We start from the raw sequence: 27,103 nt of genomic DNA on the forward strand, positions 1-27,103 counted from the left end.
GAGTTGGAAAAGCTCGAATTGAAAAGCTAAGCAAACACGTCCCCATACTTCCAGAGCGTCGCTTATACATGTTATGCACGTAGGCAGCTCAAATCATACTTATCAAGGCAAGGAAAACTCCAGTCTTGAAGATGACAGTTTTGTTTAATATTTCCCACATCCAATATGTATGTTTCGAAGAACTTGATTGTTAACAATGGTTGCAATGTCGCCCAACGCCAAGCGTCGGTAGAACCGGTAAACTGTATAGCAATAAATCATGGATGTATGCATCCCTACCCGGGATTTCAATGGCGTGTACCATACGTTCATGACTGTACGCTTGGAAGTGAATGTATCCCTATCCCGGACTTCAAAGCAGCATGTCAATTATTTAGGGGCCATCCATAAAGTACGCCACGCTCGAGCTCAAGCAATGCAAAAGTACGGAGGAGGGAAAGGAGAGTTAAAATTCTCGATTACAGCGTGGCGTACAAGGTTATATGCAGAACCTGGCCTCCTAAAGTGAGGTTAAGTTTAGTGAAATCCCATTTCGTATTTTAGTGATTGAGTCGTTCCAGATAAAATTTAATGTAGGATCGGGGTAGAAAAAATCAATTTATCGATAAATTTACCAAAAAATTGACGAATCAACTGATGGGGAACTGGTATTTCCCTTTCAAACTTCCAAATTTTCACGACATAATCTCTACTTTTAATCGCCAATTGAGAGGAAACAAACCATCGTCGTTTATCAAAAACTCAAACGCAGATTTTAGTCTCGCTAAAACCACAACCAATGCTAATAAAAATTCTACTCTACTCACTATCTGGATAACAGTGCAATTATTTTCAATGACGGTTTTGTGACTTAGAGCAAGAAAACTGCGTTGTCTTGCACAGCTCGGTATCCTGCCATCCGAAATATAAGCTGCCATGTTGGCCAACAATTTTCACAGCTTGCCCACCATGCGTGCCGAAACGCAGCGGCGGTGAGTGCTCTGCGGCACTCACACGGTGAAACAAAGCCACACACAATTGAGCGTGTTATTCGTCCTCCTCCTCTTCTTGGCGTAACGTCCTCACTGGGACAAAGCCTGCTTCTCAGCTTAGTGTTCTATGAGCACTTCCACAGTTATTAACTGAGAGCTTCCTCTGCCAATGACCATTTTGCATGTGTATCGTGTGGCAGGCACGAAGATACTCTATGCCCAAGGAAGTCAAGGAAATTTCCTTTACGAAAAGATCCTGGACCGACCGGGAATCGAACCCGTCACCCTCAGCATGGTCATGCTGAATACCCGTGCATTTGCCGCCTCGGCTATATGGGCCCTTGTATACACTCCAAATCGTGTTACACGCGTTCGTTCATTCTCACTCCCCTTGGGAGAATGTCTCGCCGGTTCTCACCACGGATCGAGATTTGGCAGTTTACTAAACATGAAGCTCAAACGGGCTGAGAAAATCCATTCTCAATTTTGTGTCACGTTGTTTTACCGTGCGCAATTTCTTAGTCGTGATACACCGAGAAAAAATTCTACTCGGTCAGCTAAAACTTAACGAAAACAGAATTAGGAATAACGCAGGGACTGAGTAGAATTTTTCCTCGGTGTAGGTAGTCAGTTCAGTTCGGTGTCCGTCTAGCTGAGTGTCGCGTCTCCGTTGCGGGAGTGCCAGTTTGATTCATCGTTCAAAATTTGAACCTATAGCGGAAGACTGCCGCCGGAAGTACAGTGGTCATGCACACAGCGTGAATGTGTCCATTGTAAATAGTTTGTTTTGTTCTTGTGCCCGGGTGTTGAATCGCGTGTGTCGCGGAGTGTTGTCGCCTGTTTAACCCACCCGGCCGGCAGTGCCCTAAACTGGGATCAGCAAGCCGTTCACTATTGAGGTATGTGTAAAACTGCGAAGAACTTGTGCATCCTGTGCTTTCATTGTACCAAGGGCGTGTAGATCTAAGATTTTCAGAGGGCTGTCAGTAGGCACACTGGGTTAAACGTTTGAAATCCTCGGTCAGAATTGCAGTTCTGTCCGATGAGTGGGGAACTGGTTGGCGATCGAAAGTGAGATTGGGGTCTCCGGTTAGCCTAGGGGATAGGGTTTTCGATCGCCAACCCGGAGACGGCGGATTCAATTCCTTTTCCAGTCGGGAAATTCTGTTTATAACGTACATTTTGCTTCGATGAAAAGTTCTAACTTTCCCAGTAATGATCTCCAGATAAACGATAAAATCACCCCAAATGCGATTGCAGCTTTAGCCATGCTACCCAGAATAAGTGCACATTGAGACAAATTTTGGTGTACGTATATCGAGGGTAAAATGCACGTTATATCGAAGCGCGAAGACAGAAATGGCTGTATCGTGACAATTAGTGCTTCTCACGATTGGTGTTTGTGAATTTCATCATTTCAAGTGCAGCCTTCCAGGTGACTTGCTCTATGTCAACCGGGTAGTAACAGGAATTTCACCAACCAATCAATCTGCAGGGAAGTTGCAGTCATTTTCAATTAACCTTAACTACACCAACACGGTGCAAAGATTCGAGAGTTTCACTCTGGAAGCTCGGCGGCAGCGAAAAGGCAACACTCAATCATGCCGAGCTGACCGGCCTATTTGAGAATTGCACCTAGCAGTATTCTAGGAAACGTATGACCTGGCATTGGATGATAGGAAACCATTTCAACTTTTAACTCTTTGGTAAGATCTAAGATGGTAGTCCTGAAAAGGACTGATTTGAAAGTGGGATACTGTTTCGCAGTATGACGACTGATGGTTCCGAAAATCGCCAGATTACTTCTTGGCGGCGGTTTTCTTCGCGGCAGCTTTCTTGGCGGGGGCGGCCTTCTTCGGTTTCGGGGTCTTTGGCTTCTTTGCGGCGGTCTTGGATGGCTTGGTGGCCTTTTGTTTCGGGGCAGCGGCCTTCTTCACACCTCCGGCCTTTTTGGCGGCCTTTGCACCGGCAGCTTTGGCTTTTTTCGCTGCAGCTGGTTTCTTGGCTTTCTTCTCGCCGGCTGGCTTCTTGGCTTTCTTTTCCCCAGCTGGTTTCTTGGCAGCCTTCTTCTTCTCACCGGTAGCCTTCTTGGCTTTCTTCTCACCGGCCTTCTTGGGCTTTTTCTCGCCGGCGGCCTTCTTGGCCTCAGCCTTCAGCTTGAACGATCCGGATGCGCCAGTTCCTTTGGTTTGGACAAACTTGCCCTTCTCGACACCGTTCTTCAAGGCCTTCTTGAGGAATGGGGCCAGCTTGGCGACATCGCACTTGTAGTTGGCAGCGATGTACTTCTTGATGGCCTGCAGGGACGATCCGTTGCGCTCCTTCAGGGTTTTGATAGCAGCAACAACCATATCGTTCACTGGAGGATGGGTCGATGGCTTCTTCGGCTTGCCCTGTCCCTTAGGGGCCCTTGGCTTCTTGGCCTTGGCTGGCGAGGCAGCAGGAGCTGCGGCAGCGGCTTCGGCGGCAACTTCAGACATTGCGGTTGGTTGGTAGTAGGTACAGCGACACTGACACGTTGGTGTAAACGATTGAATGAAGGTAAATCCGACAACAGTGCGATGTTCGATAATGATGTCTGTGTTAGGGATGCAGACATGATCGTTCACTTATTGAGTGTTCGCAAAATATTGTCTAATTTTTTGGTAACATGTTTCTAAAACGCTATTTTACATTTACTGGGAGCAATAGTTGAATAACTTTTCTGTACAGTTAACAAGCACATGAGTCTAGCTAGTGGCACAACATTGCTGTTGGGGTTCCATGTCAGAAATAGCTTGGCAAAAACGTGTCCTAGCAGCACCCGTGAGTCATATGATGTGGGTTCACCCGACAAAACAGTCAATAGTTGCTATTGAAACAATGTCATCGTCCATGTCGGTAGTGAATTTCAAAAGCCCAATAGTTACTCTATTCAGCGACATCCATACCGAGCAAGTATTCGGTCCGGTAATGCCTTAGAAATGGCTCTAAAACAAAGTCCTTCCCGGTGCTAGTACGCGTTGCTGCGTGCTTGGTTTTAGGGAAACTTTGGGCAATACCGTTTTATGAAATTTTTCCGTAAATGATGCTTCAAACTAGTGCTTCGCTGTACTCCAATCGGACAACTCCGTCGGTTTACGCACATTTAGTTTATGTACAAAAGTTCTACGACCTAAACGCATGCTAACAGAAAACATCATTTCCCGCCTAGGTAGCAGTCCCAGCTGTAGTTGACCGAAGCAGACCAGTACTTTGTCCCAGTCTTTGATGCCGCAGCAATGAGCACGATTTAAAAGGGTAATATTAGATGTTATCACAGATCTAGAGTTAGTTTCACATCAGGATCTTGCGGAAACAAATTTGAATACATTATACACCTAACAGCAGCCAAAAATCACGAAAATCTGCCCAGTAGTGCGAATCTATCACAAGTCCATCGAGTTGTTAGCTTGTTTGATGTACGATCAACATTGAGAGTTATTAGAGCCGTCGTTGGAGTTCAAATTCAATCTGAATTTGAATGAATGTAGTAAGTGTTTGCACCCTTTAATTCCGGCCTAGTCGGTTCAAGTTCAGTCTGGATGTAATCGAAACTAACGAACAAAAACTGACGCACTGCATCTGTTCTCCGATGGTGCAAAAGCTATGATTTGACTGACCTAAACCACCGGACGACACAGGCTAGACATGCTCGGTCCGATGGATTCATCTCAAAGGCGTTCCGAAAATGTAGAGCTGACAAGTTTGCCTGGCCAATTCCAGGGTGAAAATGAAAACAAAAACGACGCCTACTGCAGTTGGATACTTGAAGCCAATCTTGTGTGTCGCACGCACCCGATTGTAGCAACGATTAATTATTGGTGAATTTTCAGAAACTTGAAATCAAGCAAACGCACCCCGACGTGTAATCGATAGCAGTCGTACCCACCACTCTATGCTATGCTCACTCATCTAGCTAGGTGACTAAAACTACGCTTATACGATTGTATGTAAACTCTGGTGGCAGCACCACAGTTGGTACGGTGATACTTTTCGTGAAACAACCAATCTGAGAGAAAGTCAGTAACTACAGTCAGTCAGAGCCAAAGTGGCAGTACATCATCGAGGCACGGTCGCCATATTCGGGGCCCACACTAGAGGTTAGTATGAATGTTACCATTGGGTACATCGGAAATGGCCATAAGGTCCTACAGGTTTGAGTCGTAAGTGTTGCAGTTGGTTTGGCAGGTCATTATTTCCTAGTTAACTCTTTTCGAGAATGATATAGTGGCCCTGAAAAGGGCCTTTTGGTTTGATGCGATAATTCCCGGACGGTCGTCATTTACTTGGAGCTGGTGTACTTGGTGACGGCCTTGGTTCCTTCGGAAACGGCGTGCTTGGCCAACTCTCCTGGGAGCAGAAGACGGACGGCGGTTTGGATTTCGCGAGAGGTAATGGTCGAGCGCTTGTTGTAGTGAGCCAGACGAGAGGCTTCGGCGGCAATGCGTTCGAAGATGTCGTTGACGAAGCTGTTCATGATGCTCATAGCCTTCGACGAGACGCCAGTGTCCGGGTGGACTTGCTTCAACACCTTGTAGATGTAGATAGCGTAGCTCTCCTTCCTGCGCTGCTTCTTCTTCTTCTTGTCGCCCTTGACAATGTTCTTCTGGGCCTTGCCGGATTTCTTGGCGGCCTTTCCGCTGATTTTCGGTGCCATCGTGCTACGGTGAGGTTGTTTTCGATCCAAAAGGAAACAGAAACTGATGCCCACCGAGCCAATCGGTTCTCTTTTATACCCGTAGAATAGCAAGCGATGTTCCGCCCCTTTGGTTTGTTTGTCATTTTATTCGTTTCGCTTTTCCCTCCCTAGTGTTGGTGTAGCGCAGTGCTATGCGGGTATAAAATAGCCTGCCGATCCGTTGGTTCGCCATCAGTACAGCTTACGTACGCTTTGTGAACGTTTCTTCGTTAGTAAAACTCGAATCTATCTCACGATGTCTGGCCGCGGCAAAGGAGGCAAAGTTAAGGGAAAGGCAAAGTCCCGTTCCAACCGTGCTGGACTGCAGTTCCCAGTCGGCCGTATCCACCGTCTGCTCAGGAAGGGCAACTATGCCGAGCGTGTCGGCGCTGGTGCCCCAGTGTACTTGGCTGCCGTGATGGAATATCTGGCTGCTGAAGTCCTCGAGTTGGCAGGAAACGCTGCTCGTGACAACAAGAAGACCAGAATCATTCCCCGTCATCTGCAGTTGGCCATCCGCAACGACGAAGAATTGAACAAACTGCTGTCTGGCGTTACCATCGCCCAGGGTGGTGTCTTGCCAAACATCCAGGCTGTTCTGTTGCCCAAGAAGACCGAAAAGAAGGCATAAATCTCTTCCCGCTCGATCGAAGACCGTGTGCATCAAACCAAAAACCGTCCTTTTCAGGACGACAATATTCATTTTCCTGATAGAGAGTTGTTTTGGAATGATTTGTTCGCTGCAAAACTACCTACCTTGCAGTGCTCTGAATGTGCGAATGCTTTGGAAATGGTACGATTTTTATTTCAGGAACCTGCAGAAGCAGTACATCCCGAGGAAGATCCGAAAAAAAAAAAATAAAGTCAATGTTTTGTGATGGTTTTTAAATTTCGTTCACTGCTATTCGGTTTAGTTTTTCATCGTTGTGGAAAGAAGTAAAAAATCTGATTGATTGAAACACTCATCTGAAAATGATGGATTTATTAGCGATTGAAACCTAACCACCCTTCGTTATATGCTTAATTTTCGATTTTCGAAATTCTATCCCCCATATCTTGCTGACGGACGTTATCCAGTCAAAATATCAAAATATCAGGACTCGTACATAGTTGAATTTTCGATAAAAATAATCGAAATCGACTCAGTCTGTACCCCGCGGTAAGTTTGTCTTTGTCATTACGTAAATCTATCGAACGTGGTTGTCAGAAAATTGCTGCAGTTTGTTGTTTTTACCTATCGATCCAGCCATGTGCTATGTGAACGGGCCCGAAAATGCCGTTACCTGCAGTCGGCGTTTGGACGAAAAATGTAACTGGCAATTTGGTGGACCGTCACTGCTGGCGCGGAAATGTTCAAAGGTTCGAAATAATAGTGAGGGCTATACCGGGGCTTATTATCGTAGGAAATTTTCGTGAAACTCTTTTGTGAAACGTTTTCGGTGGCCCTGAAAAGGGCCGTTTTGAAAGTGATTAATAACACAAGACCAAATTTAAGCGCGTTCTCCACGGATGCGACGAGCCAGCTGGATGTCCTTGGGCATGATAGTGACACGCTTGGCATGGATGGCACACAGGTTGGTATCTTCAAACAGACCAACCAGGTAGGCCTCGCTAGCTTCCTGCAGGGCCATGACGGCTGAGCTCTGGAAGCGCAGGTCAGTCTTGAAGTCCTGAGCGATTTCACGGACCAGACGCTGGAATGGGAGCTTGCGGATCAGCAGCTCAGTGGATTTCTGGTAACGACGGATTTCACGCAGAGCGACAGTTCCTGGCCGATAACGATGAGGCTTCTTGACTCCTCCGGTGGCAGGGGCACTCTTGCGAGCGGCCTTGGTGGCCAGCTGCTTGCGAGGGGCCTTTCCTCCGGTAGACTTACGGGCAGTCTGCTTGGTACGAGCCATCGTAGATGAAGAAAATTGTTTTCAATCCAAACGAATACGTTGAAACGAAGCGAAAGAATGAGGGTCGAATTTTTGTAGTACTCTTTTATATGCTTGGTTCATCGCAGGCAACCAATCACAAGCCATAGAAGAATAGAAAAAGCAAGCATGGCAAGAAGAAGTTACCCCTCGAGTAGGTATAAAAGCGGCAGCATCAGTTTCGTAGGGCATCAGTTTCGTTACACCCGTAGTCGAACACAGAAGTAAATATCCAAAATGACTGGCCGTGGCAAGGGAGGCAAAGGACTCGGAAAAGGAGGCGCCAAGCGTCATCGCAAGGTTTTGCGTGATAACATCCAGGGTATCACCAAGCCCGCCATCCGTCGTCTGGCTCGTCGTGGTGGAGTCAAGCGTATCTCCGGTCTCATCTACGAAGAAACTCGTGGTGTGCTGAAGGTGTTCCTGGAAAACGTCATCCGTGATGCCGTCACCTACACTGAACACGCCAAGCGCAAAACCGTTACCGCTATGGATGTCGTGTACGCCCTGAAGCGACAGGGACGCACTCTGTACGGTTTCGGAGGTTAAATCACAGGTTTCTTCTCTCAAAAAACGGCCCTTTTCAGGGCCACCGAACGTGTGTACAAAAGAGTTAAACAGTCAGTTTTCTACCGCCAAAAAGCAACAGTACCTAATATGTCGTGCCTATGGACCTCAGAACGGAAGTGATAGATTGTAATGATATAAATATGTGCATCCAATTTGTATATAGTACCTCCATTGGGAACCTCTCGATATTCTATCTTTCGTGCACCGTAGCACCGGAAAGCTGAACACGACGATAAGTAAGTAAAATTAAAATGAAACCTGGGAACCAGAAGCGCTTGCCTCCGTATCGGAATTTGGCCAGCCAAAAATGCTCCGCTTCGAGTTGGAAAAGCTCGAATTGAAAAGCTAAGCAAACACGTCCCCATACTTCCAGAGCGTCGCTTATACATGTTATGCACGTAGGCAGCTCAAATCATACTTATCAAGGCAAGGAAAACTCCAGTCTTGAAGATGACAGTTTTGTTTAATATTTCCCACATCCAATATGTATGTTTCGAAGAACTTGATTGTTAACAATGGTTGCAATGTCGCCCAACGCCAAGCGTCGGTAGAACCGGTAAACTGTATAGCAATAAATCATGGATGTATGCATCCCTACCCGGGATTTCAATGGCGTGTACCATACGTTCGTGACTGTACGCTTGGAAGTGAATGTATCCCTATCCCGGACTTCAAAGCAGCATGTCAATTATTTAGGGGCCATCCATAAAGTACGCCACGCTCGAGCTCAAGCAATGCAAAAGTACGGAGGAGGGAAAGGAGAGTTAAAATTCTCGATTACAGCGTGGCGTACAAGGTTATATGCAGAACCTGGCCTCCTAAAGTGAGGTTAAGTTTAGTGAAATCCCATTTCGTATTTTAGTGATTGAGTCGTTCCAGATAAAATTTAATGTAGGATCGGGGTAGAAAAAATCAATTTATCGATAAATTTACCAAAAAATTGACGAATCAACTGATGGGGAACTGGTATTTCCCTTTCAAACTTCCAAATTTTCACGACATAATCTCTACTTTTAATCGCCAATTGAGAGGAAACAAACCATCGTCGTTTATCAAAAACTCAAACGCAGATTTTAGTCTCGCTAAAACCACAACCAATGCTAATAAAAATTCTACTCTACTCACTATCTGGATAACAGTGCAATTATTTTCAATGACGGTTTTGTGACTTAGAGCAAGAAAACTGCGTTGTCTTGCACAGCTCGGTATCCTGCCATCCGAAATATAAGCTGCCATGTTGGCCAACAATTTTCACAGCTTGCCCACCATGCGTGCCGAAACGCAGCGGCGGTGAGTGCTCTGCGGCACTCACACGGTGAAACAAAGCCACACACAATTGAGCGTGTTATTCGTCCTCCTCCTCTTCTTGGCGTAACGTCCTCACTGGGACAAAGCCTGCTTCTCAGCTTAGTGTTCTATGAGCACTTCCACAGTTATTAACTGAGAGCTTCCTCTGCCAATGACCATTTTGCATGTGTATCGTGTGGCAGGCACGAAGATACTCTATGCCCAAGGAAGTCAAGGAAATTTCCTTTACGAAAAGATCCTGGACCGACCGGGAATCGAACCCGTCACCCTCAGCATGGTCATGCTGAATACCCGTGCATTTGCCGCCTCGGCTATATGGGCCCTTGTATACAATCCAAATCGTGTTACACGCGTTCGTTCATTCTCACTCCCCTTGGGAGAATGTCTCGCCGGTTCTCACCACGGATCGAGATTTGGCAGTTTACTAAACATGAAGCTCAAACGGGCTGAGAAAATCCATTCTCAATTTTGTGTCACGTTGTTTTACCGTGCGCAATTTCTTAGTCGTGATACACCGAGAAAAAATTCTACTCGGTCAGCTAAAACTTAACGAAAACAGAATTAGGAATAACGCAGGGACTGAGTAGAATTTTTCCTCGGTGTAGGTAGTCAGTTCAGTTCGGTGTCCGTCTAGCTGAGTGTCGCGTCTCCGTTGCGGGAGTGCCAGTTTGATTCATCGTTCAAAATTTGAACCTATAGCGGAAGACTGCCGCCGGAAGTACAGTGGTCATGCACACAGCGTGAATGTGTCCATTGTAAATAGTTTGTTTTGTTCTTGTGCCCGGGTGTTGAATCGCGTGTGTCGCGGAGTGTTGTCGCCTGTTTAACCCACCCGGCCGGCAGTGCCCTAAACTGGGATCAGCAAGCCGTTCACTATTGAGGTATGTGTAAAACTGCGAAGAACTTGTGCATCCTGTGCTTTCATTGTACCAAGGGCGTGTAGATCTAAGATTTTCAGAGGGCTGTCAGTAGGCACACTGGGTTAAACGTTTGAAATCCTCGGTCAGAATTGCAGTTCTGTCCGATGAGTGGGGAACTGGTTGGCGATCGAAAGTGAGATTGGGGTCTCCGGTTAGCCTAGGGGATAGGGTTTTCGATCGCCAACCCGGAGACGGCGGATTCAATTCCTTTTCCAGTCGGGAAATTCTGTTTATAACGTACATTTTGCTTCGATGAAAAGTTCTAACTTTCCCAGTAATGATCTCCAGATAAACGATAAAATCACCCCAAATGCGATTGCAGCTTTAGCCATGCTACCCAGAATAAGTGCACATTGAGACAAATTTTGGTGTACGTATATCGAGGGTAAAATGCACGTTATATCGAAGCGCGAAGACAGAAATGGCTGTATCGTGACAATTAGTGCTTCTCACGATTGGTGTTTGTGAATTTCATCATTTCAAGTGCAGCCTTCCAGGTGACTTGCTCTATGTCAACCGGGTAGTAACAGGAATTTCACCAACCAATCAATCTGCAGGGAAGTTGCAGTCATTTTCAATTAACCTTAACTATTGTCGCGCTTATCTTTTATTAGAGTCCTGCGGCGGTCGTACGCTCGCAAGGCATACCGCCGCATGACAGTCGCAAGGCAAAACAAAAGAAAAAGTGTTCCCGCCAAAAACAAAAGCACGTGGGTATCACGAATTGACAGATGTTTTTGAATGTATTTGTGATGAACGGCAAGAGTGGCTCAGTGGAATGAGTGTTCTTGCTGTCAAACCCCATATAATGGAATTATATACTTTTAAATCTGGCGACGCTGTTATGATTAGTGGCTGTCGCGCTAATATCAGAAGCCAGAGGCAGATAATCGCCATATTCTGATTTTTCTTGAGAGGCATAATACACCAACACGGTGCAAAGATTCGAGAGTTTCACTCTGGAAGCTCGGCGGCAGCGAAAAGGCAACACTCAATCATGCCGAGCTGACCGGCCTATTTGAGAATTGCACCTAGCAGTATTCTAGGAAACGTATGACCTGGCATTGGATGATAGGAAACCATTTCAACTTTTAACTCTTTGGTAAGATCTAAGATGGTAGTCCTGAAAAGGACTGATTTGAAAGTGGGATACTGTTTCGCAGTATGACGACTGATGGTTCCGAAAATCGCCAGATTACTTCTTGGCGGCGGTTTTCTTCGCGGCAGCTTTCTTGGCGGGGGCGGCCTTCTTCGGTTTCGGGGTCTTTGGCTTCTTTGCGGCGGTCTTGGATGGCTTGGTGGCCTTTTGTTTCGGGGCAGCGGCCTTCTTCACACCTCCGGCCTTTTTGGCGGCCTTTGCACCGGCAGCTTTGGCTTTTTTCGCTGCAGCTGGTTTCTTGGCTTTCTTCTCGCCGGCTGGCTTCTTGGCTTTCTTTTCCCCAGCTGGTTTCTTGGCAGCCTTCTTCTTCTCACCGGTAGCCTTCTTGGCTTTCTTCTCACCGGCCTTCTTGGGCTTTTTCTCGCCGGCGGCCTTCTTGGCCTCAGCCTTCAGCTTGAACGATCCGGATGCGCCAGTTCCTTTGGTTTGGACAAACTTGCCCTTCTCGACACCGTTCTTCAAGGCCTTCTTGAGGAATGGGGCCAGCTTGGCGACATCGCACTTGTAGTTGGCAGCGATGTACTTCTTGATGGCCTGCAGGGACGATCCGTTGCGCTCCTTCAGGGTTTTGATAGCAGCAACAACCATATCGTTCACTGGAGGATGGGTCGATGGCTTCTTCGGCTTGCCCTGTCCCTTAGGGGCCCTTGGCTTCTTGGCCTTGGCTGGCGAGGCAGCAGGAGCTGCGGCAGCGGCTTCGGCGGCAACTTCAGACATTGCGGTTGGTTGGTAGTAGGTACAGCGACACTGACACGTTGGTGTAAACGATTGAATGAAGGTAAATCCGACAACAGTGCGATGTTCGATAATGATGTCTGTGTTAGGGATGCAGACATGATCGTTCACTTATTGAGTGTTCGCAAAATATTGTCTAATTTTTTGGTAACATGTTTCTAAAACGCTATTTTACATTTACTGGGAGCAATAGTTGAATAACTTTTCTGTACAGTTAACAAGCACATGAGTCTAGCTAGTGGCACAACATTGCTGTTGGGGTTCCATGTCAGAAATAGCTTGGCAAAAACGTGTCCTAGCAGCACCCGTGAGTCATATGATGTGGGTTCACCCGACAAAACAGTCAATAGTTGCTATTGAAACAATGTCATCGTCCATGTCGGTAGTGAATTTCAAAAGCCCAATAGTTACTCTATTCAGCGACATCCATACCGAGCAAGTATTCGGTCCGGTAATGCCTTAGAAATGGCTCTAAAACAAAGTCCTTCCCGGTGCTAGTACGCGTTGCTGCGTGCTTGGTTTTAGGGAAACTTTGGGCAATACCGTTTTATGAAATTTTTCCGTAAATGATGCTTCAAACTAGTGCTTCGCTGTACTCCAATCGGACAACTCCGTCGGTTTACGCACATTTAGTTTATGTACAAAAGTTCTACGACCTAAACGCATGCTAACAGAAAACATCATTTCCCGCCTAGGTAGCAGTCCCAGCTGTAGTTGACCGAAGCAGACCAGTACTTTGTCCCAGTCTTTGATGCCGCAGCAATGAGCACGATTTAAAAGGGTAATATTAGATGTTATCACAGATCTAGAGTTAGTTTCACATCAGGATCTTGCGGAAACAAATTTGAATACATTATACACCTAACAGCAGCCAAAAATCACGAAAATCTGCCCAGTAGTGCGAATCTATCACAAGTCCATCGAGTTGTTAGCTTGTTTGATGTACGATCAACATTGAGAGTTATTAGAGCCGTCGTTGGAGTTCAAATTCAATCTGAATTTGAATGAATGTAGTAAGTGTTTGCACCCTTTAATTCCGGCCTAGTCGGTTCAAGTTCAGTCTGGATGTAATCGAAACTAACGAACAAAAACTGACGCACTGCATCTGTTCTCCGATGGTGCAAAAGCTATGATTTGACTGACCTAAACCACCGGACGACACAGGCTAGACATGCTCGGTCCGATGGATTCATCTCAAAGGCGTTCCGAAAATGTAGAGCTGACAAGTTTGCCTGGCCAATTCCAGGGTGAAAATGAAAACAAAAACGACGCCTACTGCAGTTGGATACTTGAAGCCAATCTTGTGTGTCGCACGCACCCGATTGTAGCAACGATTAATTATTGGTGAATTTTCAGAAACTTGAAATCAAGCAAACGCACCCCGACGTGTAATCGATAGCAGTCGTACCCACCACTCTATGCTATGCTCACTCATCTAGCTAGGTGACTAAAACTACGCTTATACGATTGTATGTAAACTCTGGTGGCAGCACCACAGTTGGTACGGTGATACTTTTCGTGAAACAACCAATCTGAGAGAAAGTCAGTAACTACAGTCAGTCAGAGCCAAAGTGGCAGTACATCATCGAGGCACGGTCGCCATATTCGGGGCCCACACTAGAGGTTAGTATGAATGTTACCATTGGGTACATCGGAAATGGCCATAAGGTCCTACAGGTTTGAGTCGTAAGTGTTGCAGTTGGTTTGGCAGGTCATTATTTCCTAGTTAACTCTTTTCGAGAATGATATAGTGGCCCTGAAAAGGGCCTTTTGGTTTGATGCGATAATTCCCGGACGGTCGTCATTTACTTGGAGCTGGTGTACTTGGTGACGGCCTTGGTTCCTTCGGAAACGGCGTGCTTGGCCAACTCTCCTGGGAGCAGAAGACGGACGGCGGTTTGGATTTCGCGAGAGGTAATGGTCGAGCGCTTGTTGTAGTGAGCCAGACGAGAGGCTTCGGCGGCAATGCGTTCGAAGATGTCGTTGACGAAGCTGTTCATGATGCTCATAGCCTTCGACGAGACGCCAGTGTCCGGGTGGACTTGCTTCAACACCTTGTAGATGTAGATAGCGTAGCTCTCCTTCCTGCGCTGCTTCTTCTTCTTCTTGTCGCCCTTGACAATGTTCTTCTGGGCCTTGCCGGATTTCTTGGCGGCCTTTCCGCTGGTTTTCGGTGCCATCGTGCTACGGTGAGGTTGTTTTCGATCCAAAAGGAAACAGAAACTGATGCCCACCGAGCCAATCGGTTCTCTTTTATACCCGTAGAATAGCAAGCGATGTTCCGCCCCTTTGGTTTGTTTGTCATTTTATTCGTTTCGCTTTTCCCTCCCTAGTGTTGGTGTAGCGCAGTGCTATGCGGGTATAAAATAGCCTGCCGATCCGTTGGTTCGCCATCAGTACAGCTTACGTACGCTTTGTGAACGTTTCTTCGTTAGTAAAACTCGAATCTATCTCACGATGTCTGGCCGCGGCAAAGGAGGCAAAGTTAAGGGAAAGGCAAAGTCCCGTTCCAACCGTGCTGGACTGCAGTTCCCAGTCGGCCGTATCCACCGTCTGCTCAGGAAGGGCAACTATGCCGAGCGTGTCGGCGCTGGTGCCCCAGTGTACTTGGCTGCCGTGATGGAATATCTGGCTGCTGAAGTCCTCGAGTTGGCAGGAAACGCTGCTCGTGACAACAAGAAGACCAGAATCATTCCCCGTCATCTGCAGTTGGCCATCCGCAACGACGAAGAATTGAACAAACTGCTGTCTGGCGTTACCATCGCCCAGGGTGGTGTCTTGCCAAACATCCAGGCTGTTCTGTTGCCCAAGAAGACCGAAAAGAAGGCATAAATCTCTTCCCGCTCGATCGAAGACCGTGTGCATCAAACCAAAAACCGTCCTTTTCAGGACGACAATATTCATTTTCCTGATAGAGAGTTGTTTTGGAATGATTTGTTCGCTGCAAAACTACCTACCTTGCAGTGCTCTGAATGTGCGAATGCTTTGGAAATGGTACGATTTTTATTTCAGGAACCTGCAGAAGCAGTACATCCCGAGGAAGATCCGAAAAAAAAAAAAATAAAGTCAATGTTTTGTGATGGTTTTTAAATTTCGTTCACTGCTATTCGGTTTAGTTTTTCATCGTTGTGGAAAGAAGTAAAAAATCTGATTGATTGAAACACTCATCTGAAAATGATGGATTTATTAGCGATTGAAACCTAACCACCCTTCGTTATATGCTTAATTTTCGATTTTCGAAATTCTATCCCCCATATCTTGCTGACGGACGTTATCCAGTCAAAATATCAAAATATCAGGACTCGTACATAGTTGAATTTTCGATAAAAATAATCGAAATCGACTCAGTCTGTACCCCGCGGTAAGTTTGTCTTTGTCATTACGTAAATCTATCGAACGTGGTTGTCAGAAAATTGCTGCAGTTTGTTGTTTTTACCTATCGATCCAGCCATGTGCTATGTGAACGGGCCCGAAAATGCCGTTACCTGCAGTCGGCGTTTGGACGAAAAATGTAACTGGCAATTTGGTGGACCGTCACTGCTGGCGCGGAAATGTTCAAAGGTTCGAAATAATAGTGAGGGCTATACCGGGGCTTATTATCGTAGGAAATTTTCGTGAAACTCTTTTGTGAAACGTTTTCGGTGGCCCTGAAAAGGGCCGTTTTGAAAGTGATTAATAACACAAGACCAAATTTAAGCGCGTTCTCCACGGATGCGACGAGCCAGCTGGATGTCCTTGGGCATGATAGTGACACGCTTGGCATGGATGGCACACAGGTTGGTATCTTCAAACAGACCAACCAGGTAGGCCTCGCTAGCTTCCTGCAGGGCCATGACGGCTGAGCTCTGGAAGCGCAGGTCAGTCTTGAAGTCCTGAGCGATTTCACGGACCAGACGCTGGAATGGGAGCTTGCGGATCAGCAGCTCAGTGGATTTCTGGTAACGACGGATTTCACGCAGAGCGACAGTTCCTGGCCGATAACGATGAGGCTTCTTGACTCCTCCGGTGGCAGGGGCACTCTTGCGAGCGGCCTTGGTGGCCAGCTGCTTGCGAGGGGCCTTTCCTCCGGTAGACTTACGGGCAGTCTGCTTGGTACGAGCCATCGTAGATGAAGAAAATTGTTTTCAATCCAAACGAATACGTTGAAACGAAGCGAAAGAATGAGGGTCGAATTTTTGTAGTACTCTTTTATATGCTTGGTTCATCGCAGGCAACCAATCACAAGCCATAGAAGAATAGAAAAAGCAAGCATGGCAAGAAGAAGTTACCCCTCGAGTAGGTATAAAAGCGGCAGCATCAGTTTCGTAGGGCATCAGTTTCGTTACACCCGTAGTCGAACACAGAAGTAAATATCCAAAATGACTGGCCGTGGCAAGGGAGGCAAAGGACTCGGAAAAGGAGGCGCCAAGCGTCATCGCAAGGTTTTGCGTGATAACATCCAGGGTATCACCAAGCCCGCCATCCGTCGTCTGGCTCGTCGTGGTGGAGTCAAGCGTATCTCCGGTCTCATCTACGAAGAAACTCGTGGTGTGCTGAAGGTGTTCCTGGAAAACGTCATCCGTGATGCCGTCACCTACACTGAACACGCCAAGCGCAAAACCGTTACCGCTATGGATGTCGTGTACGCCCTGAAGCGACAGGGACGCACTCTGTACGGTTTCGGAGGTTAAATCACAGGTTTCTTCTCTCAAAAAACGGCCCTTTTCAGGGCCACCGAACGTGTGTACAAAAGAGTTAAACAGTCAGTTTTCTACCGCCAAAAAGCAACAGTACCTAATATGTCGTGCCTATGGACCTCAGAACGGAAGTGATAGATTGTAATGATATAAATATGTGCATCCAATTTGTATATAGTACCTCCATTGGGAACCTCTCGATATTCTATCTTTCGTGCACCGTAGCACCGGAAAGCTGAACACGACGATAAGTAAGTAAAATTAAAATGAAACCTGGGAACCAGAAGCGCTTGCCTCCGTATCGGAATTTGGCCAGCCAAAAATGCTCCGCTTCGAGTTGGAAAAGCTCGAATTGAAAAGCTAAGCAAACACGTCCCCATACTTCCAGAGCGTCGCTTATACATGTTATGCACGTAGGCAGCTCAAATCATACTTATCAAGGCAAGGAAAACTCCAGTCTTGAAGATGACAGTTTTGTTTAATATTTCCCACATCCAATATGTATGTTTCGAAGAACTTGATTGTTAACAATGGTTGCAATGTCGCCCAACGCCAAGCGTCGGTAGAACCGGTAAACTGTATAGCAATAAATCATGGATGTATGCATCCCTACCCGGGATTTCAATGGCGTGTACCATACGTTCGTGACTGTACGCTTGGAAGTGAATGTATCCCTATCCCGGACTTCAAAGCAGCATGTCAATTATTTAGGGGCCATCCATAAAGTACGCCACGCTCGAGCTCAAGCAATGCAAAAGTACGGAGGAGGGAAAGGAGAGTTAAAATTCTCGATTACAGCGTGGCGTACAAGGTTATATGCAGAACCTGGCCTCCTAAAGTGAGGTTAAGTTTAGTGAAATCCCATTTCGTATTTTAGTGATTGAGTCGTTCCAGATAAAATTTAATGTAGGATCGGGGTAGAAAAAATCAATTTATCGATAAATTTACCAAAAAATTGACGAATCAACTGATGGGGAACTGGTATTTCCCTTTCAAACTTCCAAATTTTCACGACATAATCTCTACTTTTAATCGCCAATTGAGAGGAAACAAACCATTGTCGTTTATCAAAAACTCAAACGCAGATTTTAGTCTCGCTAAAACCACAACCAATGCTAATAAAAATTCTACTCTACTCACTATCTGGATAACAGTGCAATTATTTTCAATGACGGTTTTGTGACTTAGAGCAAGAAAACTGCGTTGTCTTGCACAGCTCGGTATCCTGCCATCCGAAATATAAGCTGCCATGTTGGCCAACAATTTTCACAGCTTGCCCACCATGCGTGCCGAAACGCAGCGGCGGTGAGTGCTCTGCGGCACTCACACGGTGAAACAAAGCCACACACAATTGAGCGTGTTATTCGTCCTCCTCCTCTTCTTGGCGTAACGTCCTCACTGGGACAAAGCCTGCTTCTCAGCTTAGTGTTCTATGAGCACTTCCACAGTTATTAACTGAGAGCTTCCTCTGCCAATGACCATTTTGCATGTGTATCGTGTGGCAGGCACGAAGATACTCTATGCCCAAGGAAGTCAAGGAAATTTCCTTTACGAAAAGATCCTGGACCGACCGGGAATCGAACCCGTCACCCTCAGCATGGTCATGCTGAATACCCGTGCATTTGCCGCCTCGGCTATATGGGCCCTTGTATACAATCCAAATCGTGTTACACGCGTTCGTTCATTCTCACTCCCCTTGGGAGAATGTCTCGCCGGTTCTCACCACGGATCGAGATTTGGCAGTTTACTAAACATGAAGCTCAAACGGGCTGAGAAAATCCATTCTCAATTTTGTGTCACGTTGTTTTACCGTGCGCAATTTCTTAGTCGTGATACACCGAGAAAAAATTCTACTCGGTCAGCTAAAACTTAACGAAAACAGAATTAGGAATAACGCAGGGACTGAGTAGAATTTTTCCTCGGTGTAGGTAGTCAGTTCAGTTCGGTGTCCGTCTAGCTGAGTGTCGCGTCTCCGTTGCGGGAGTGCCAGTTTGATTCATCGTTCAAAATTTGAACCTATAGCGGAAGACTGCCGCCGGAAGTACAGTGGTCATGCACACAGCGTGAATGTGTCCATTGTAAATAGTTTGTTTTGTTCTTGTGCCCGGGTGTTGAATCGCGTGTGTCGCGGAGTGTTGTCGCCTGTTTAACCCACCCGGCCGGCAGTGCCCTAAACTGGGATCAGCAAGCCGTTCACTATTGAGGTATGTGTAAAACTGCGAAGAACTTGTGCATCCTGTGCTTTCATTGTACCAAGGGCGTGTAGATCTAAGATTTTCAGAGGGCTGTCAGTAGGCACACTGGGTTAAACGTTTGAAATCCTCGGTCAGAATTGCAGTTCTGTCCGATGAGTGGGGAACTGGTTGGCGATCGAAAGTGAGATTGGGGTCTCCGGTTAGCCTAGGGGATAGGGTTTTCGATCGCCAACCCGGAGACGGCGGATTCAATTCCTTTTCCAGTCGGGAAATTCTGTTTATAACGTACATTTTGCTTCGATGAAAAGTTCTAACTTTCCCAGTAATGATCTCCAGATAAACGATAAAATCACCCCAAATCATCGCTTTGCGATTGCAGCTTTAGCCATGCTACCCAGAATAAGTGCACATTGAGACAAATTTTAGTGTACGTATATCGAGGGTAAAATGCACGTTATATCGAAGCGCGAAGACAGAAATGGCTGTATCGTGACAATTAGTGCTTCTCACGATTGGTGTTTGTGAATTTCATCATTTCAAGTGCAGCCTTCCAGGTGACTTGCTTTATGTCAACCGGGTAGTAACAGGAATTTCACCAACCAATCAATCTGCAGGGAAGTTGCAGTCATTTTCAATTAACCTTAACTACACCAACACGGTGCAAAGATTCGAGAGTTTCACTCTGGAAGCTCGGCGGCAGCGAAAAGGCAACACTCAATCATGCCGAGCTGACCGGCCTATTTGAGAATTGCACCTAGCAGTATTCTAGGAAACGTATGACCTGGCATTGGATGATAGGAAACCATTTCAACTTTTAACTCTTTGGTAAGATCTAAGATGGTAGTCCTGAAAAGGACTGATTTGAAAGTGGGATACTGTTTCGCAGTATGACGACTGATGGTTCCGAAAATCGCCAGATTACTTCTTGGCGGCGGTTTTCTTCGCGGCAGCTTTCTTGGCGGGGGCGGCCTTCTTCGGTTTCGGGGTCTTTGGCTTCTTTGCGGCGGTCTTGGATGGCTTGGTGGCCTTTTGTTTCGGGGCAGCGGCCTTCTTCACACCTCCGGCCTTTTTGGCGGCCTTTGCACCGGCAGCTGTGGCTTTTTTCGCTGCAGCTGGTTTCTTGGCTTTCTTCTCGCCGGCTGGCTTCTTGGCTTTCTTTTCCCCAGCTGGTTTCTTGGCAGCCTTCTTCTTCTCACCGGTAGCCTTCTTGGCTTTCTTCTCACCGGCCTTCTTGGGCTTTTTCTCGCCGGCGGCCTTCTTGGCCTCAGCCTTCAGCTTGAACGATCCGGATGCACCAGTTCCTTTGGTTTGGACAAACTTGCCCTTCTCGACACCGTTCTTCAAGGCCTTCTTGAGGAATGGGGCCAGCTTGGCGACATCGCACTTGTAGTTGGCAGCGATGTACTTCTTGATGGCCTGCAGGGACGATCCGTTGCGCTCCTTCAGGGTTTTGATAGCAGCAACAACCATATCGTTCACTGGAGGGCAGTTATCGCTCAGCTTCTGAGACGCGCGGACGTGTTTCTATCGATGTGAAACCTTCATTCCCTGTGAATCGATGTGAAACCCTGTGAAACCTTCATTCGAAAAGGTGCACGGTTTTTGCCGTACAGTGCTTGGGCTGAAGAAAGAAGATGTTGCAAGACTACAGTGCCACAAGGGTGAACAATGTGCGTTCGTCAAGGTCAATGATCTGATGCTCGCACAAAAAGTTGTGGACGAACATGACAATCGTCACGAAGTGGAACTGAACGGGAAGAAGCACAGGCTTCGTATAACCATGGAAGATGGTAGTGTGGAAGTGAAGATTCACGACCTGCCCGAAAACGTGTCCGAGGAGAAAATAATCGAGTTTCTGTGTCGTTTCGGCGAAGTGATTTCGATTCGCGAATTAACGTGGGGAGAGGGCTACGAGTTCGCCGGTATACCACTCGGCATATGGTCGGCCCGTATGCTGGTGCAGCGGAACATCGACTCGTGGGTCAACATCGACGGGCAGCAGGCTTTCATCTTCTACAAGGGGCAGCTGCAGTCCTGCAAACACTGCAAAGAGCAGGCACACACTGGCATATCTTGTGTGCAAAACAAAAAGTTGCTGGTGCAGAAGAGTTACGCTAACGTAGCGAAGCAAGCTGGGCCACGACCACCACCGAAAAAAACAGCTGGTGCGAAGCCACCGATCTCCAAACCGATCCGCTCGAAACCCTCCGCTCCGCCACCACCATCATTGGACGCGTTTCCTGCGCTACCGAATCCCTCGGGTCTGCCCGAACCGTCTGCCTCGGCAGCATGATCCGAAAGTCAACCAGCAAGTGTTGACCTAACGACATCTTCCCGCCCGTCACCTCAGCGCGCGCATTCCTCTTCATCATTGCGATCAACACGATCCGAAGATTCCCCAAAAGCCATTGTGTCGCTGGTTGACTGCTTCAAAAAGCCGACTCATGCGATGCGATCGCAGAGCAAGAGCGACAATGGCAACGGTAATGAAACAGATGATTCCTCCACATCAACGAGCAGCAGACGAAGCGCACGAGGTCGTCCTCCCGGCAAAAAGCCCCGCCGAGAAGATGCTGATGACGAACAGGGTGAGGATAAACTGTTATAAATGGCTCTCTCGTCGTACAACATCGCATCTATCAACATCGGCACGATCACGAACCCCACGAAACTAAACGCCCTACGAAGTTTCATTAGCAGCCAAAGCCTCGATATTGTGTGTCTACAAGAAGTGGAAAACGACCAGCTCTCCTTGCCTGGCTTCGTCGTATACACTAATGTAGACCACACAAGAAGAGGAACAGCAGTTGCGGTGAAAGAATACATCCAAGTATCTCACATCGAAAAGAGCCTCGATAGCCGACTGCTTGCGCTCAGAGTGCAAGACACGACCATCTGTAACGTCTACGCTCCCTCCGGCTCAGCGCAGCGAGCAGCACGAGAGGATTTCTTCAACGGAACTCTCGCGTACTACCTACGTCATCGCACCGCACACGTCATCCTCGCTGGCGATTTCAATTGCGTACTGCGCGCATGCGACTCGTCCAGCCCAAACACAAGTCCTGCTCTCAAAACAGCTGTTCAACAGCTACAGTTGCATGATGTGTGGGAGAAGTTGTGTCCGCGGGATGCTGGCTATACGTATATCTGCCGCAACGCACAGTCACGCCTTGATCGAATCTACGTCAGCGGTGGCTTGCGACAGAACCTCCGAACCGCCCACACGCACGTCTGCTGTTTCACAGACCATAAAGCGTTGACAGTACGACTCTGTCTCCCCCAGCTCGGCCATGAGCCTGGGCGCGGTTTCTGGTCATTGAGGCCACACCTGTTGACTGAAGAAAATGTGGCGGAGTTCCAATACAAGTGGCAATATTGGACCCGCCAGCGCAGAAATTTCACATCGTGGATGGAGTGGTGGCTCGTGTACGTCAAGCCAAAAATAAAAAGTTTCTTCAAGTGGAAATCTCGAGCCGTCTTCGAGGAATTCCACGACCAGCATCAGCGCCTTTATGCTGAGCTCCGGCTAGCGTACGATCAATACTATCTGCATCCCGAAATGCTGCCCACGATCAACCGACTGAAAGGCGAAATGTTGGCGTTGCAAAGGGACTTTTCTCACATGTTCATGCGCATTAATGAAACCTATGTGGCGGGAGAACCAATTTCGATTTTCCAGTTGGGGGAAAGGCGACGGAAGAGGACCAACATCACGCAGATACAAACGGCAGAAAACCAAATCGTCGACCAGCCACAAGCAATCGAGGCAAATCTGTTGGATTTTTTCTCGAGCCTCTACACGGAGGAAGCAGTAGACAACAACGACGACGATTTTGCGTGCGAGCAAGTAATCCCCCCCGACGACCCAGCTAATGCAGCCTGTACGAACGAGATCACCACGGAAGAGATATTGGCTGCAATCAGAGCGAGTGCCCCTAAAAAATCCCCGGGCAGCGATGGTATCCCACGAGAGTTTTACCTCCGAATGTTCGATGTCATCCATCGCGAGTTGAATCTCCTACTAAATGAGGCACTTGGCGGCAATCTTCCCCCCGCTTTTGTGGAGGGCATCATCGTGCTGGTGAAGAAGAAGGGAGGCGACAACACGGCCCGGTCGTATCGACCCATATCGCTGCTCAACAGCGACTACAAGCTGCTCTCGCGCATTCTTAAAACTCGTTTGGAGAGTGTGATGAGAGCCCACCACGTGCTTAGCGACGGGCAGAAATGCTCCAACTCAGAACGAAATATTTTTCAGGCGACTCTTGCGCTGAAGGATCGAATAGCAAGCCTCCGTCACCAACGTCGCGCCGGGAAGCTCATTAGCTTCGACTTGGAGAACGCTTTCGATCGGGTTCGGCACACATTTCTCTTCCGAACCATGCGATCGCTCGGGTTCAATCCAGAACTCGTCTCTCTGCTTTCTCGTATCGCAAGCCGGTCCACATCGCGGCTGCTGGTCAACGGACGGCTCTCACGCTCGTTCGAGATTCAACGCTCGGTCCGGCAAGGGGACCCGTTGTCCATGCACCTTTTCGTGCTGTACCTCCACCCTCTGGTTCGACGATTAGAGCAAGCATGCGGTAATGATCTGCTGGTTGCGTATGCGGACGACATCAGCGTGATCGTCACATCAGCTGGACAGATCGAAGCGATGAATGAAATATTCACTCGCTTCGGCAGAGCTGCCGGTGCGCGATTGAATGTACGAAAAACAATTGCCGTCAACGTTGGATTCTGCGAAGGTAATGGGATCGTTACCCAGTGGTTGCAGACAGCCAACACTGTTAAAATTTTGGGTATTACGTTCGCAAATTCGATACGGTTGATGACAACCCTCAACTGGGACGCAATGGTGAGGAAGTTTACACAGCAAATGTGGCTGCAATCTCTGCGCACGCTGACATTAGAGCAGAAGGTCGTCATGCTGAACGTGTACGGAACATCCAAGCTGTGGTATCTGTCGTCGGTATTACCTCCGTTCGCAGTCCACACCGCGAAAATCACGTCAACCATGGGCACATTTCTGTGGAGAGGAATGGTCGCTCGTGTCCCGATAACCCAACTAGCCCGTGCCAAGGAGCAAGGTGGTTTGAACCTGCATATCCCCACTTTCAAATGCAGAGCGCTCGTCATCAATAGGTTTCTGAAAGAGATCGATTCCCTTCCCCACTATAAATCCCTTATCTTCCACGATCTTCCCCGTCCAGCAATCTCTATAGACAATCCTGATATCAAACTAATCCTCTCAAACTTATCCCACATTCCACTCCAAATCCAACAAAACCCCTCCGCCGATCAAATCTACCGACACTTTGTACAACAAACTGAACAGCCAAAAGTGGAGCGCAACAGCCCGGCAGTCAACTGGCCAGCCGCCTGGCGAAACATTGCAGACAAACGGCTATCTCCTGCGCAGCGCACTCAACTTTTCCTACTAGTTAACGGCAAAACCGACCACCGCAAGCTACTGTTCGTGATGCAGAGAGTGGAGGATGAAACCTGCACACATTGTGGGATCCAAGCGACAGAAACTCTCCAACACAAATTTTGTACCTGCGCTCGTGTCGGCCCGGCTTGGACGGTCCTACAGCAGAGAATAGCGGGCATCATGAATGGATGGAGACGATTTACTTTTGAAGAGCTGGTTAGACCTGTCCTAGTTGGGATAAGCAGAATTCAACGAGTGAAAATTTTGAAGTTGTTTATTAACTACATCTGCTTCGTTAATCAATGTAACGGTAGAATTGATGTGAATGCACTAAATTTTCACCTAGATATAGATTTTTAAATTGAAATAATTGTATAATAGTTAACAAATGAACTGACAAATAAAACTAAACTTTTAATTTCAAAAAAAAAAAAAAAAAAAATCATCATTTCAAGTGCAGCCTTCCAGGTGACTTGCTTTATGTCAACCGGGTAGTAACAGGAATTTCACCAACCAATCAATCTGCAGGGAAGTTGCAGTCATTTTCAATTAACCTTAACTACACCAACACGGTGCAAAGATTCGAGAGTTTCACTCTGGAAGCTCGGCGGCAGCGAAAAGGCAACACTCAATCATGCCGAGCTGACCGGCCTATTTGAGAATTGCACCTAGCAGTATTCTAGGAAACGTATGACCTGGCATTGGATGATAGGAAACCATTTCAACTTTTAACTCTTTGGTAAGATCTAAGATGGTAGTCCTGAAAAGGACTGATTTGAAAGTGGGATACTGTTTCGCAGTATGACGACTGATGGTTCCGAAAATTGCCAGATTACTTCTTGGCGGCGGTTTTCTTCGCGGCAGCTTTCTTGGCGGGGGCGGCCTTCTTCGGTTTCGGGGTCTTTGGCTTCTTTGCGGCGGTCTTGGATGGCTTGGTGGCCTTTTGTTTCGGGGCAGCGGCCTTCTTCACACCTCCGGCCTTTTTGGCGGCCTTTGCACCGGCAGCTTTGGCTTTTTTCGCTGCAGCTGGTTTCTTGGCTTTCTTCTCGCCGGCTGGCTTCTTGGCTTTCTTTTCCCCAGCTGGTTTCTTGGCAGCCTTCTTCTTCTCACTGGTAGCCTTCTTGGCTTTCTTCTCACCGGCCTTCTTGGGCTTTTTCTCGCCGGCGGCCTTCTTGGCCTCAGCCTTCAGCTTGAACGATCCGGATGCACCAGTTCCTTTGGTTTGGACAAACTTGCCCTTCTCGACACCGTTCTTCAAGGCCTTCTTGAGGAATGGGGCCAGCTTGGCGACATCGCACTTGTAGTTGGCAGCGATGTACTTCTTGATGGCCTGCAGGGACGATCCGTTGCGCTCCTTCAGGGTTTTGATAGCAGCAACAACCATATCGTTCACTGGAGGATGGGTCGATGGCTTCTTCGGCTTGCCCTGTCCCTTAGGGGCCCTTGGCTTCTTGGCCTTGGCTGGCGAGGCAGCAGGAGCTGCGGCAGCGGCTTCGGCGGCAACTTCAGACATTGCGGTTGGTTGGTAGTAGGTACAGCGACACTGACACGTTGGTGTAAACGAATGAATGAAGGTAAATCCGACAACAGTGCGATGTTCGATAATGATGTCTGTGTTAGGGATGCAGACATGATCGTTCACTTATTGAGTGTTCGCAAAATATTGTCTAATTTTTTGGTAACATGTTTCTAAAACGCTATTTTACATTTACTGGGAGCAATAGTTGAATAACTTTTCTGTACAGTTAACAAGCACATGAGTCTAGCTAGTGGCACAACATTGCTGTTGGGGTTCCATGTCAGAAATAGCTTGGCAAAAACGTGTCCTAGCAGCACCCGTGAGTCATATGATGTGGGTTCACCCAACAAAACAGTCAATAGTTGCTATTGAAACAATGTCATCGTCCATGTCGGTAGTGAATTTCAAAAGCCCAATAGTTACTCTATTCAGCGACATCCATACCGAGCAAGTATTCGGTCCGGTAATGCCTTAGAAATGGCTCGAAAACAAAGTCCTTCCCGGTGCTAGTACGCGTTGCTGCGTGCTTGGTTTTAGGGAAACTTTGGGCAATACCGTTTTATGAAATTTTTCCGTAAATGATGCTTCAAACTAGTGCTTAGCTGTACTCCAATCGGACAACTCCGTCGGTTTACGCACATTTAGTTTATGTACAAAAGTTCTACGACCTAAACGCATGCTAACAGAAAACATCATTTCCCGCCTTGGTAGCAGTCCCATCTGCTGTAGTTGACCGAAGCAGACCAGTACTTTGTCCCAGTCTTTGATGCCACAGCAATGAGCACGATTTAAAAGATCACAGATCTAGAGTGAGTTTCACATCAGGATCTTGCGGAAACAAATTTGAATACATTATACACCTAACAGCAGCCACAAACACGAAAATCTTCCCAGTAGTGCGAATCTATCACAAGTCCATCGAGTGGTTGGCTTGTTTGATGTACGATCAACATTGAGAGTTATTAGAGCCGCCGTTGGAGTTCAAATTGAATCTGAATTTG

At 47.3% G+C, this 27,103-nt stretch overlaps 10 protein-coding genes across 10 annotated transcripts; 4 read left to right on the forward strand and 6 right to left on the reverse strand.

The window, feature by feature from the left end:
- Positions 1-1,088: 1,088 nt before the first annotated feature.
- LOC134284593 (histone H1-like) lies at positions 1,089-3,512 on the reverse strand. The gene has a single exon (XM_062843577.1). The coding sequence runs from the start codon at positions 3,449-3,451 to the stop codon at positions 2,771-2,773; it is 681 nt and encodes a 226-aa protein (XP_062699561.1). The 5' UTR covers positions 3,452-3,512; the 3' UTR covers positions 1,089-2,770.
- A 1,736-nt stretch (positions 3,513-5,248) lies between these two features.
- On the reverse strand, positions 5,249-5,664 carry LOC134284595 (histone H2B-like). Its single transcript, XM_062843579.1, has one exon. The coding sequence runs from the start codon at positions 5,647-5,649 to the stop codon at positions 5,275-5,277; it is 375 nt and encodes a 124-aa protein (XP_062699563.1). The 5' UTR covers positions 5,650-5,664; the 3' UTR covers positions 5,249-5,274.
- A 180-nt stretch (positions 5,665-5,844) lies between these two features.
- Positions 5,845-6,327, forward strand: LOC134284596 (histone H2A). The gene has a single exon (XM_062843580.1). The coding sequence runs from the start codon at positions 5,927-5,929 to the stop codon at positions 6,299-6,301; it is 375 nt and encodes a 124-aa protein (XP_062699564.1). The 5' UTR covers positions 5,845-5,926; the 3' UTR covers positions 6,302-6,327.
- A 1,443-nt stretch (positions 6,328-7,770) lies between these two features.
- Positions 7,771-8,148, forward strand: LOC134284598 (histone H4). Its single transcript, XM_062843582.1, has one exon. The coding sequence runs from the start codon at positions 7,827-7,829 to the stop codon at positions 8,136-8,138; it is 312 nt and encodes a 103-aa protein (XP_062699566.1). The 5' UTR covers positions 7,771-7,826; the 3' UTR covers positions 8,139-8,148.
- Positions 8,149-11,502: 3,354 nt separating this feature from the next.
- LOC134284594 (histone H1-like) lies at positions 11,503-12,324 on the reverse strand. Its single transcript, XM_062843578.1, has one exon. It carries the CDS (start codon positions 12,261-12,263, stop codon positions 11,583-11,585), a length of 681 nt encoding a protein of 226 aa, XP_062699562.1. The 5' UTR covers positions 12,264-12,324; the 3' UTR covers positions 11,503-11,582.
- Positions 12,325-14,060: 1,736 nt separating this feature from the next.
- On the reverse strand, positions 14,061-14,510 carry LOC109621664 (histone H2B). Its single transcript, XM_020075755.3, has one exon. It carries the CDS (start codon positions 14,459-14,461, stop codon positions 14,087-14,089), a length of 375 nt encoding a protein of 124 aa, XP_019931314.1. The 5' UTR covers positions 14,462-14,510; the 3' UTR covers positions 14,061-14,086.
- A 146-nt stretch (positions 14,511-14,656) lies between these two features.
- LOC134284597 (histone H2A) lies at positions 14,657-15,139 on the forward strand. The gene has a single exon (XM_062843581.1). It carries the CDS (start codon positions 14,739-14,741, stop codon positions 15,111-15,113), a length of 375 nt encoding a protein of 124 aa, XP_062699565.1. The 5' UTR covers positions 14,657-14,738; the 3' UTR covers positions 15,114-15,139.
- A 1,442-nt stretch (positions 15,140-16,581) lies between these two features.
- LOC134284599 (histone H4) lies at positions 16,582-16,961 on the forward strand. Its single transcript, XM_062843583.1, has one exon. The coding sequence runs from the start codon at positions 16,640-16,642 to the stop codon at positions 16,949-16,951; it is 312 nt and encodes a 103-aa protein (XP_062699567.1). The 5' UTR covers positions 16,582-16,639; the 3' UTR covers positions 16,952-16,961.
- Positions 16,962-18,886: 1,925 nt separating this feature from the next.
- LOC134284592 (histone H1-like) lies at positions 18,887-20,634 on the reverse strand (the record flags this gene model as incomplete). The annotated part of the gene is given in 1 exon segment (XM_062843575.1): positions 18,887-20,634. A coding segment is annotated over 1 exon segment (564 nt), but the record flags the coding sequence as incomplete, so codon positions are not given.
- Positions 20,635-25,399: 4,765 nt separating this feature from the next.
- Positions 25,400-26,319, reverse strand: LOC109621646 (histone H1-like). The gene has a single exon (XM_062843576.1). It carries the CDS (start codon positions 26,094-26,096, stop codon positions 25,416-25,418), a length of 681 nt encoding a protein of 226 aa, XP_062699560.1. The 5' UTR covers positions 26,097-26,319; the 3' UTR covers positions 25,400-25,415.
- Between the last annotated feature and the right edge of the window lie 784 nt (positions 26,320-27,103).

Source organism: Aedes albopictus, unplaced genomic scaffold (assembly GCF_035046485.1).
Source record: "Aedes albopictus strain Foshan unplaced genomic scaffold, AalbF5 HiC_scaffold_31, whole genome shotgun sequence".
Taxonomy (NCBI): domain Eukaryota; kingdom Metazoa; phylum Arthropoda; class Insecta; order Diptera; family Culicidae; genus Aedes; species Aedes albopictus.

Coding starts and splice junctions, on each gene's coding strand:
- LOC134284596 (XM_062843580.1), top strand. CDS start 5,927: ATGTCTGGCCGCGGCAAAGGAGGCAAAGTTAAGGGAAAGGCAAAGTCC.
- LOC134284595 (XM_062843579.1), bottom strand. CDS start 5,649: ATGGCACCGAAAATCAGCGGAAAGGCCGCCAAGAAATCCGGCAAGGCC.
- LOC134284593 (XM_062843577.1), bottom strand. CDS start 3,451: ATGTCTGAAGTTGCCGCCGAAGCCGCTGCCGCAGCTCCTGCTGCCTCG.
- LOC134284599 (XM_062843583.1), top strand. CDS start 16,640: ATGACTGGCCGTGGCAAGGGAGGCAAAGGACTCGGAAAAGGAGGCGCC.
- LOC134284598 (XM_062843582.1), top strand. CDS start 7,827: ATGACTGGCCGTGGCAAGGGAGGCAAAGGACTCGGAAAAGGAGGCGCC.
- LOC109621646 (XM_062843576.1), bottom strand. CDS start 26,096: ATGTCTGAAGTTGCCGCCGAAGCCGCTGCCGCAGCTCCTGCTGCCTCG.
- LOC134284597 (XM_062843581.1), top strand. CDS start 14,739: ATGTCTGGCCGCGGCAAAGGAGGCAAAGTTAAGGGAAAGGCAAAGTCC.
- LOC109621664 (XM_020075755.3), bottom strand. CDS start 14,461: ATGGCACCGAAAACCAGCGGAAAGGCCGCCAAGAAATCCGGCAAGGCC.
- LOC134284594 (XM_062843578.1), bottom strand. CDS start 12,263: ATGTCTGAAGTTGCCGCCGAAGCCGCTGCCGCAGCTCCTGCTGCCTCG.